Source organism: Coregonus lavaretus (assembly GCF_964263955.1).
Source record: "Coregonus lavaretus genome assembly, contig: HAP1_SCAFFOLD_452, whole genome shotgun sequence".
In the NCBI taxonomy this organism is placed as follows: Eukaryota; Metazoa; Chordata; class Actinopteri; order Salmoniformes; family Salmonidae; genus Coregonus; species Coregonus lavaretus.
This window is the reverse complement of record NW_028159278.1, coordinates 377,258-389,077: the sequence shown is the minus strand read 5'-3', so window position 1 is coordinate 389,077 and position 11,820 is coordinate 377,258. Positions and strand designations below refer to the sequence as shown.

Genomic DNA, 11,820 nt, shown 5'->3' with positions numbered 1-11,820 from the left:
AATTCTTGCACAACGTTAGCCTAATGCTAACGACCCTCAGGAACAACTGACGTGACAGAGGAAAGAAAGGGAAACAGAATGGAATGATGCTAAATGTAAGCTACAAATTGAAGAAAACGAACACTAAAGTGACAGTTATAAAAGTATGTGGGTTTTACTGACGGTGGCTCTCGATAGTGGCTGATATTTAACATGATACAACTTGTAAAATAAACGGAGAAAAGCCTGGGCATAGCCTATAATTAAAACATTCCGAAGCTCATACATCAACTCGGCAGGTTCAGTCCTACAGAAGCCTAAAGCTTGGGGGTCCAAATTGCATCCACGCCTATTATGAGGTCACACCAGTAGAGGTGTGTGCGTAAAATCACTGGGGAAGACAGAAAAATACAATACAATCTATGTGTTGTAATATTTGTTTTGCTCTATAACCTGTTAATTCATATGCCTTGTGACCCTGATATAGGCTTTAGGCCTAAAGGTCGAGACAATAAGAAGACACAGTGGGAGAATAAATTCAACCACACCTTTGTTTTATCACAAAACCAGAGAGCAACTTCTGTCCGGTTAAGTCCACAATGCATATTCTATGTAACAGACAGTTACATGACCTACATCATGGTCAAGCAAGTTAATGTTTCCGATATTTTCGGACCGCTAAACAACTATTGATTTAGAACCACAGAGAGTTACCCCAAGTTGCAAAGAATGGTTCATGGTCCTGATTTATGTATTTGTGCAAGTATAAAAAACATGTTGACTCACCCTACTTGTAGAGAAACGCCAATGACATCCTCCTCTCTTTCATGTTGACAAAATGGTCTATCACTCTGTCATACAGTACACGGTCTATCACTCTGTCATACAGTACACGGTCTATCACTCTGTCATACAGTACACGGTCTATCACTCTGTCATACAGTACACGGTCTATCACTCTGTCATACAGTACACGGTCTATCACTCTGTCATACAGTACACGGTCTATCACTCTGTCATACAGTACACGGTCTATCACTCTGTCATACAGTACACGGTCTATCACTCTGTCATACAGTACACGGTCTATCACTCTGTCATACAGTACACGGTCTATCACTCTGTCATACAGTACACGGTCTATCACTCTGTCATACAGTACACGGTCTATCACTCTGTCATACAGTACACGGTCTATCACTCTGTCATACAGTACACGGTCTATCACTCTGTCATACAGTACACGGTCTATCACTCTGTCATACAGTACACGGTCTATCACTCTGTCATACAGTACACGGTCTATCACTCTGTCATACAGTACACGGTCTATCACTCTGTCATACAGAGCTTTTAAATCAAAGGCCAAATGCTCGCTATGGAGGACTAAAAGTGCCACAATTAAATAAATAAATACACCATTAAATAATTACTTAAATGTGTCATTAATTAATTAAAATTAGAATTAAATACATAAATGTGTAATTAAATGTATCATTAATTAATTCAAATACCGATTCATTTTATGTAAAATACATATATAATTATTTCACTATTTACATTTACATTTCATGATCCTGCATTGCAGTGATTCATTAATTACTTAAAACTGTCAAACTGACCCATCAAAGTCAGTGGGCGGGGCTAACGCGAATCTAGTCTGATCCATTGCTTTGGTCTGAAGTAGAGTAGGCCAACCTGGATAGAGACAATGGAGGATCTCCGTGAACTTTCCAGGGAGTTGGTTAGAGACATTTTAAACTTAGCAGAGGATGTAGAAGCAGGACCTGCTGACATTATCCGGAATTGATTTGTCTTGGCTTGATGCAGAGGGTAACCAATCAGGCGTTAGGTTCCGCCTACCAACTTTTGATGGGTCAGTTTGACAGTTTTAAGTAATTCAGGAAGCACTCCAACGCAGGACCATGAAATGTAAATGTAAATAGTGAAATTATTATATATGTATTTTACATAAAATGAATCGGTATTTGAATTAATTAATGACACATTTAATAACACATTTATGTATTTAATTCTAATTTTAATTAATTAATGACACATTTAAGTAATTATTTAATGGTGTATTTATTTATTTAATTGTGGCACTTTTAGTCCTCCATAGCTCGCAGGCTTCCCTTGTCTTCAATGCTACGGGCAACAATGTCATACTCGTTTGGACCAGACAGCATCAGATAGATGGCCTACACATAGAGAGACAGAGGGGCGCTGTTTAGCTCGCTCGGATGCTTTCTCCTGTGAGATACATTCAGCCTCTTGCGAATTAAAGGACAATTATGAAGCAAAGAGAGACGAAAGATACATTATAGCCTGGCTTCCTTTGGTATAGAATAAATACCTGTCAGCTATTTTAACTGTATGTAATGTCTACTTGGTAAATGTTTATAATGTCTGTCAATCTAAGCTGTAACGTATTTTTAGTTGTGTTTACCCGAGGTAGACTAGCTGTTGTTATGGCGTCAGCTAATGGGGATCCAAGTCAAATCAAATCAAATTAACTGTGCATGTTTAAATGCAACATGAAGTCTCTGTTTGAACTTTGACCACAGACAGTAAAAGTGTTGTCATTGTTAATGGTTCTTCAACAATGTTCAGAAATATTGACTGTTCTGTTATTTCTTATTGTAGCTGAGTGAGCTGTGACTTACATCTAAAATGAGTCTCTCTGGGGAGAGAGAGGAGGGGACCACTGCCTCTAAAATGAGTCTCTCTGGGGAGAGAGAGGAGGGGACCACTGCCTCTAAAATGAGTCTCTCTGGGGAGAGAGAGGAGGGGACCACTGCCTCTAAAATGAGTCTCTCTGGGGAGAGAGAGGAGGGGACCACTGCCTCTAAAATGAGTCTCTCTGGGGAGAGAGAGGAGGGGACCACTGCCTCTAAAATGACTCAAGACACCAGTTCTAAGAGGTAAGAGATTACATGTAAAATATACAGTTCTCTTAAAGATATAAAACTAAAGGGAAAAGTTTTCCCAAATTACATCAAATGTAGTTCTACATCATTAATTTAAAAGTCCCCAAACCGATTTACCAATTGCAGACTGTAGCTTTATAAAGAAACATTAGGACTTCTATGAGTTCAGCTATACAGTTGTTGAAATGATGTAGATGAGGTACTGATGAGATATTGATGAGGTGATCTGCCTCCCTGTTTTGTTCAGTGTCCAGAAGCCCAGAGCAGAGTCACCTGCCCCCAGCCTGCTATCAATGAAGAGTGATCAGCCATCTGCTTTCAGCCAGGAACCATTACCAGATGACAATAAGGAAGTGGAGAGTTTGGACAGTGAGGATGCATTAAAGATCACACACAACCTTCTGGACAGAAGAAGTAAGACTGTGTTTCATACAATATTACAAAGAACGGGACAAAGGCCCCTCTAACACACACACACACACACACACACACACACACACACACACACACACACACACACACACACACACACACACACACACACACACACACACACACACACACACACACACACACACACATGAACTTATGAGTCCCAACTCTCATTGTTTTCCTACAGGTCAACCTCTTCTGACAGTCCAACAAGACATTAAGGCTAAACTGAAACACAAGTATCAACACATATCTGAAGGAATTGGACACCATGGAAACCAAAGTCTGTTAAAGGACATCTACACAGAGCTCTACATCACAGAGGGTGGAAGTGGAGGGGTCAATAATGAACATGAGGTGAGACTGATAGAGATGGCATCCAAGAAACAAACCACACAAGAGACACCAATCAAATGCAACGACATCTTCAAGCCTTTACCTGGACAAGACAAAACTATCAGAACTGTGCTGACAAAAGGAATCGCTGGCATTGGAAAAACAGTCTCTGTGCAGAAGGTCATCCTTGACTGGGCAGAGGGAAAAGCAAATCAGGACGTTCATTTCATGTTTCCTCTTCCTTTCCGTGATCTGAACCTGAAAAAGGACCAATACAGTCTGATGCAACTTCTTTCCCACTACTTCTCAGAGCTGAAAGAGATTGACAGCATTGAAGATGGTGAAACCAAAACTGTTTTCATTTTTGATGGTCTGGATGAGTGTCGACTTCCTCTAGACTTCAAAAACAATGAGAGGTGCTGTGATGTCACGAAGCCAACCTCAGTGGACGTGCTGCTGACAAACCTCATCAAGGGGAATCTGCTTCCCTCTGCTCTCCTCTGGATAACCTCACGGCCTGCAGCAGCCAATCAGATCCCTCCTGAGTGTGTTGACCAGGTGACAGAGGTACGAGGGTTCAATGATCCACAGAAGGAGGAGTACTTCAGGAAGAAAATCACAGATCAGAATCTGGCCAATGAAATCATCACCCACATAAAAACATCAAGGAGCCTCCACATCATGTGCCACATGCCAGTCTTCTGTTGGATATCAGCCACTGTCCTTGAGATGATGCTGAAAGAGGCAGAGAAGGATGAAGTCCCCAAAACTCTGACCCAGATGTTCATACACTTCACGCACATCCAAATCATTGTGAAGAACAAGAAGTACAACAAAGCCACAGAGACAAACCCAAAGGAACTGTCTCAGTCAGACAAAGAGATGATCCTGAAACTGGCAGAGCTGGCTTTCCAACAGCTGCAGAAGGGCAACCTGATCTTCTATGAGGAGGACCTGAGAGAGTGTGGCCTTGATGTCACAGAGGCATCAGAGTACTCAGCATTGTGTACAGAGATCTTTAAAGAAGAATCTGGGCTGAACCAAGAGAAGGTCTACAGCTTTGTGCATCTGAGCATGCAGGAGTTTCTAGCAGCAGTGCATGCTTTAGAATCATGTCTGGACAAGAAGGAAAATGTTTTCCCCCACGAAGCAGTCACTAGTGGTTATGATGACTACGATGATGATGATGATGATGACACTAGTGATAGTGATGATGATTCCTCTGAAGATGACTCTGATGAAGCAGCCACTCCAACCCTACTCCAAAATGTCATCACACAACAGGACAGAGACATGAAGTCAGACCCGTTGTATGACTTAAACAGGAGAGCAGTGGACCAGGCCTTGAAGAGTGAGAATGGACACCTGGACCTGTTCCTCCGCTTCCTTCTGGGTCTCTCACTGGAGTCCAATCAGAATCTGTTACGAGGCCTTCTGACACAGACAGGAAGTACAACACAGAGCAATGAGGAAACAGTCGAGAGAACAGTCAGGTACCTTTCAGACAAGATCAAAAGGGAATCCTCACCAGAAAGGATCATCAACTTGTTCCACTGTCTGAATGAACTTGGTGCCAACTCTCTAGTTGAAGAAATGCAAACCTCCCTGCGATCAGGAACTCTTTCAGAAACAGAGTTAGAACCTCACCAATGTTCAGCCCTGGCCTACCTGTTACTGATGTCAGAGGAGGTGCTGGAGGAGTTTGACCTGAAGACATACACCACATCAGTGGAAGGTTATCAGAGGTTGCTGCCGGTAGTGAAAACCTGCAAGAGAGCACTGTAAGTTCTGCTATTGAGTTGATGTATACATTATCATTATTCTGAAGGATTTGTATATCTAACAGATTATCTCCTCTCTCCAGACTGGATTGCTGTAAACTCACATATGAATCCTGTGAGACTCTGGCTTCAGCTCTGCAGACACCAAACTCCCCCCTGAGAGAACTGGACCTCAGCTACAATTACCTGGGAGACAGAGGAGTGGAGCTGCTCTGTGTTGGACTAACCAGTGCACTCGGCATCATACAGACACTAGTGTGAGTTAAATATCTTCAGTATCCACTGTGAGTGTTTATATATTATGTATGTAGTTAGTATGTGTATGTTTTTAACATTATTTGAACATCTTGGTAAATATGCAGAAACATACATAAAATGTGATAAATATATCAAACTAAGGTTAAATATCTTGAGTGAGTTAGTATGTTTTTAACATTGGTTAATCATGTGTCCTTCTGTTATTATCTTAATGCATCTCATTATTCTTAAAGCTTTGCATATTTAACAGTGTATCAACATATCTCCTCTCTCCAGACTGTCTGGCTGTAAACTCACATATGAATCCTGTGAGACTCTGGCTTCAGCTCTGCAGACACCAAACTCCCCCCTGAGAGAACTGGACCTCAGCTACAATGACCTGGGAGACAGAGGAGTGGAGCTGCTCTGTGTTGGACTAACCAGTCCACTCTGCAACATACAGACACTTGTGTGAGTTAACTTTATTCAGTATGAGTTATTATGTGTATGTTTTAAACATTATTTGAACGTCTTGGTAAATATGCAGAAACATACATAAAATGTGATAAATATATCAAACTAAGGTTAAATGTCTTGAGTGAGTTAGTATGTTTTTAACATTGGTTAATCATGTGTCCTTCTGTTATTGTCTTAATGCATCTCATTATTCTTAAAGCTTTGCATATTTATCAGTATATCACTATATCTGCGGTTGTGAGGCCGGTTGGATGTACTGCCAAATTCTCTAAAACGATGTTGGAGGCGGTTTATGGAAGAGAAATTAACATAAAATTCTCTAGCAACAGCTCTGGTGGACATTCCTGCAGTCATCATGCCAATTGCACACTCCCTCAAAACTTGACACATCTGTGGCATTGTGTTGTGTGACAAAACTGTACATTTCAGAGTGGCCTTTTATTGTCCCCAGCACAAGGTGCACCTGTGTAATGATCATGCAGTTTAATCAGCTTCTTGATATACCACACCTGTCAGGTGAATGGATTATCTTAACAAAATGGATTATCTTAACAAAGGAGAAATGCTCACTAACAGGGATCTAAACAAATTTATGCACAACATTTGAGAGAAATAAGCTTTTGTGCGTATGGAACATATCTGGGATCTTTTATTTCAGCTCATGAAACGTGGGACCTACACTTTACATGTTGGGTTTATATTTCTGTTCAGTATAGTTAGTATGTGTATGTTTTTAACATTATTTTAACATTTTGGGACATATCCAGAAACATACATAACATATATAAAACTAAGGTAAATATCTTGAGTGAGTTAGTATGTTTTTAACATTGGTTAATCATGTGTCCTTCTGTTATTGTATTAATGCATCTCATTGTTATTAAAGCTTTGCATATTTAACAGTGTATCAACATATCTCCTCTCTCCAGACTGGCTGGCTGTGATCTCGCATATGAATCCTATGAGACTCTGGCTTCAGCTCTGCAGACACCAAACTCCCCCCTGAGAGAACTGGACCTCAGCTACAATGACCTGGGAGACAGAGGAGTGAAGCTGCTCTGTGTTGGACTAACCAGTCCACTCTGCAACATACAGACACTAGTGTGAGTTAAATATCTTCAGTATCCACTGTGAGTGTTTATATATTATGTATGTACTGTATACTGAACAAAAATATAAATGCAACATGCAACAATTTGAAAGGTTTTACTGAGTTACAGTTCATATGAGGAAATCAGTCAATTGAAATAAATTCATTAGAACCCTAATCTATGGATTTCACATAAATGGGAATTCAGATATGCATCTGTTGGTCACAGATACCTTAAAAAAAAAAGTATGGGTGTGTATCAGAAAACCAGTCCGTATCTGGTGTGACCACCATTTGCCTCATGCAGCGCGACACATCTCCTTCTCATAGAGTTGATCAGGCTGTTGATTGTGGCCTGTGGAATGTTGTCCCACTCCTCTTCAATGGCTGTGCGACGTTGCTGGAAACTGCCGGGAACTGGAAGATGCTGTCGTAAACGTCGATCCAGAGCATCCCAAACATGCATGTCTGGTGAGTATGCAGTCCATGGAAGAACTGGGACATTTTCAGCTTCCAGGAATTGTGTACAGATCCTTGTGATATGGGGCTGTGCATTATCATGCTGAAACATGAGGTGATGGCGGCGGTTGAATGGCACGACAATGGGCCTCAGGATCTCGTCACGGTATCTCTGTGCATTCAAATTCCCATCGATAAAATGCGATCGTGTTCATTGTCCGTAGCTTATGCCTGCCCTACCATAACCCCACCGCCACCATGGGGCACTCTGTTCACAACGTTGACATCAGCAAACCGCTCGCCCACACAATGCCATCACGACGCCATACACGCTTTCTGCCATCTTCCTGGTACAGTTGAAACCGGGATTCATCCGTGAAGAGCACATGTCTCCAGTGTGCCAGTGACCATCGAAGGTGAGCATTTGCCCACAGAAGTTGGTTACGACGCCGAACTGCAGTCAGGTCAAGACCCTGGTGAGGATGACGAGCACGCAGATGAGCTTCCCTGAGACGGTTTCTGACAGTTTGTGCAGAAATTAGTTGTTTGTGAAAACCCACATTTAAATCAGCTGTCCTGGTGGCTTGTCTCAGACCATCCTGCAGGTGAAGAAGCCGGATGTGGAGGTCCTGGACTGGCGTGGTTACATGTGGTCTGCAGTTGTGAGGCCGGTTGGATGTACTGCCAAATTCTCTAAAACGATGTTGGAGGCGGTTTATGGTAGAGAAATTAACATTAAATTCTCTAGCAACAGCTCGTGGAACCAACACTTTACATGTTGTGTTTATATTTCTGTTCAGTATAGTTAGTATGTGTATGTTTTTAACATTATTTTAACATTTTGGGACATATCCAGAAACATACATAACATATATAAAACTAAGGTAAATATCTTGAGTGAGTTAGTATGTTTTTAACATTGGTTAATCATGTGTCCTTCTGTTATTGTCTTAATGCATCTCATTATTCTTAAAGCTTTGCATATTTAACAGTATATCACTATATCTCCTCTCTCCAGACTAGCTGGCTGTAAACTCACATATGAATCCTGTGAGACTCTGGCTTCAGCTCTGCAGACACCAAACTCCCCCCTGAGAGAACTGGACCTCAGCTACAATGACCTGGGAGACAGAGGAGTGGAGCTGCTCTGTGTTGGACTAACCAGTCCACTCTGCAACATACAGACACTAGTGTGAGTTAACTCATACTGTAGAAAGTTATTATGTGGATATTTTAGACATTTGTTAATCATGTGCTCTTCTGCCCTCTAGTCTAGGTCAGTGTGGTCTGACAGAGGGTTGCTGTTCAGATCTGGCCTCAGTCCTGAGTTCACCCAACTCACAACTGAAACAACTGGAGCTGAGAGACAATGACCTGCAGGACTCAGGAGTTACACTGCTGTCTGCTGGACTGGAGGATCCAGACTGTAAACTACACACACTGGGGTAAGTACAGCTGTTTCAGTCAGGTCGGTACTGAGCTGAGTTACACTGCCCTCTGCAGGACTGGAGGATCCAGACTGTAAACTACACACACTGGGGTATGGACAGCTGTTTCAGTCAGGTCGGTACTGAGCTGAGTTACACTGCCCTCTGCTGGACTGGAGGATCCAGACTGTAAACTACACACACTGGGGTAAGTACAGCTGTTTCAGTCAGGTCGGTACTGAGCTGAGTTACACTGCCCTCTGCTGGACTGGAGGATCCAGACTGTAAACTACACACACTGGGGTAAGTACAGCTGTTTCAGTCAGGTCGGTACTGAGCTGAGTTACACTGCCCTCTGCTGGACTGGAGGATCCAGACTGTAAACTACACACACTGGGGTAAGTACAGCTGTTTCAGTCAGGTCGGTACTGAGCTGAGTTACACTGCCCTCTGCTGGACTGGAGGATCCAGACTGTAAACTACACACACTGGGGTATGTACAGCTGTTTCAGTCAGGTCGGTACTGAGCTGAGTTACACTGCCCTCTGCTGGACTGGAGGATCCAGACTGTAAACTACACACACTGGGGTATGTACAGCTGTTTCAGTCAGGTCGGTACTGAGCTTAGTAAAACAAATACTCTGAACATCTGATGTTTCATCACAATGTTTGTGTCATGGACAAATATATGGGTGTCCTGCAAGATGATTGACACCAGTCCACCAACCTAGACAGCTGTTGTGTCTCTCTGTAGGCTGTCTGGCTGTCTGGTCACAGAGGAGGGCTGTGCTGTTCTGTCTTCAGCTCTGAGGTCAAACCCCTCCCACCTGAAAGAGCTGGACCTGAGCTACAATCACCCAGGAGACTCTGCAGGGAGACTGCTTTCAGCTGCTCTGGTGGATCCCACAGATAAACTGATGAAGCTGAAGTAAGTCAGAATAGATGTCCTAATAGTGTGAGCAGTGGTTGTGTCCTATGTAGTGTAGTAGGTTCAATAACATGAGGACATGATGGTAGAATACAGGGGACGTTTACCCAGCAGGCTTAGCACTCCAACACAGCATACATCATCACCACACGAATACTCTTCTTCTGCATCTCTGATATCCTGTTGGAATTGTACTCCGTTATGTATGCAGTTCGTAGGGTAGAATACCTGTATGTCTCTAGTAATGAATTGTACTCTGTTCTGTATGCAGTATGTAGGATAGAATACCTGTATGTCTCTAGTAATGAATTGTACTCTGTTCTGTATGCAGTATGTAGGATAGAATACCTGTATTTCTCTAGTAATGAACTTGGATAGTGCACCAGAACACAACAATATGGTTTAAATGTTGACTGCTTTATTAGGTCTTTGTCAGTCAATAACCTGTTTCTCCTACAGTGTGGATCATGGTGGAGAGTTCAGGCTGAAACCAGGGCTGAGGAAATGTAAGTCTCTTCAATCCTAATTAACTGCATATTCAGAACTACAGTAACATAGTAACTAATCAATACTTGTTCTCTACCTACAAAACAACTTTTTATATGAAGATGTGGTTTGATTAAACTCTCCTTTTGTCTACAGATGCCTGTCATCTCACCCTGGACCCAAATACAGCAAACCCACACCTGATACTGTCTGAGGGGAACAGGAAGGTGACATGGGTGGAGGAGAAGCAGCATTATGAAGACCATCCAGACAGATTTGACCTTTATCCCCAAGTTCTCTGCAGAGAAGGCTTATCTGGATCTCGTTATTACTGGGAGGTGGAGAGGGATGATGACGGGCCTTACATTGGTGTGGCGTACAAAGGAATGAAGAGGAAGGGAGAGGAGGATGACAGTTGGATTGGAGGCAATAGGATGTCCTGGGGTTTATTCTGCATGGACGGTGGATATACATTTATCCATCGTGGAGTCGGCAGATCCATCCCTGGTCCTGTTTCTAACAGCGTTGGAGTGTATCTGGACTGGCCAGCTGGTACTTTGTCCTTCTATAGTGTGTCCTCCTCTGGTACACTGACACACCATTACACAGAACACACCACATTCACTGAACCCCTCTATCCTGGGATTGGGGTTTATTTCTCCTCAGTGACCCTGTGTCAGATAGATGACCAACACATTCAAAGGTGAGTCATAGCAATGTTTTATCATGTGTTTTCCTCTGGAATCATTCCTACAATTAGATTAGTAGTAGTGGTTTGTTTTAATGTGTTCTGTTGGACCTACAGACAGTTAGATTAGTAGTAGTGGTGTGTTTTAATGTGTTCTGTTGGACCTACAGACAGTTAGATTAGTAGTGGTGGTGTGTTTTAATGTGTTCTGTTGGACCTACAGACAGTTAGATTAGTAGTAGTGGTGTGTTTTAATGTGTTCTGTTGGACCGACAGACAGTTAGATTAGTAGTAGTGGTGTGTTTTAATGTGCTCTGTTGGACCTACAGACAGTTAGATTAGTAGTGGTGTGTTTTAATGTGTTCTGTTGGACCTACAGACAGTTAGATTAGTAGTAGTGGTGTGTTTTAATGTGTTCTGTTGGACCTACAGACAGTTAGATTAGTATTGGTGTGTTTTAATGTGTTCTGTTGGACCTACAGACAGTTAGATTAGTAGTAGTGGTGTGTTTTAATGTGTTCTGTTGGACCTACAGACAGTTAGATTAGTAGTAGTGGTGTGTTTTAATGT

At 42.3% G+C, this 11,820-nt stretch overlaps 1 protein-coding gene across 1 annotated transcript; it reads left to right on the top strand.

The window, feature by feature from the left end:
* Positions 1 to 2,877: 2,877 nt before the first annotated feature.
* Positions 2,878 to 11,269, top strand: LOC311123080 (protein NLRC3-like; the record flags this gene model as incomplete). Its single annotated transcript, XM_084197358.1, has 8 exons — positions 2,878 to 2,903; positions 3,157 to 3,323; positions 3,529 to 5,458; positions 5,542 to 5,715; positions 8,993 to 9,110; positions 9,880 to 10,076; positions 10,536 to 10,582; positions 10,719 to 11,269. 8 exons carry the CDS (start codon positions 2,878 to 2,880, stop codon positions 11,267 to 11,269), a joined length of 3,210 nt encoding a protein of 1,069 aa, XP_084053484.1.
* Between the last annotated feature and the right edge of the window lie 551 nt (positions 11,270 to 11,820).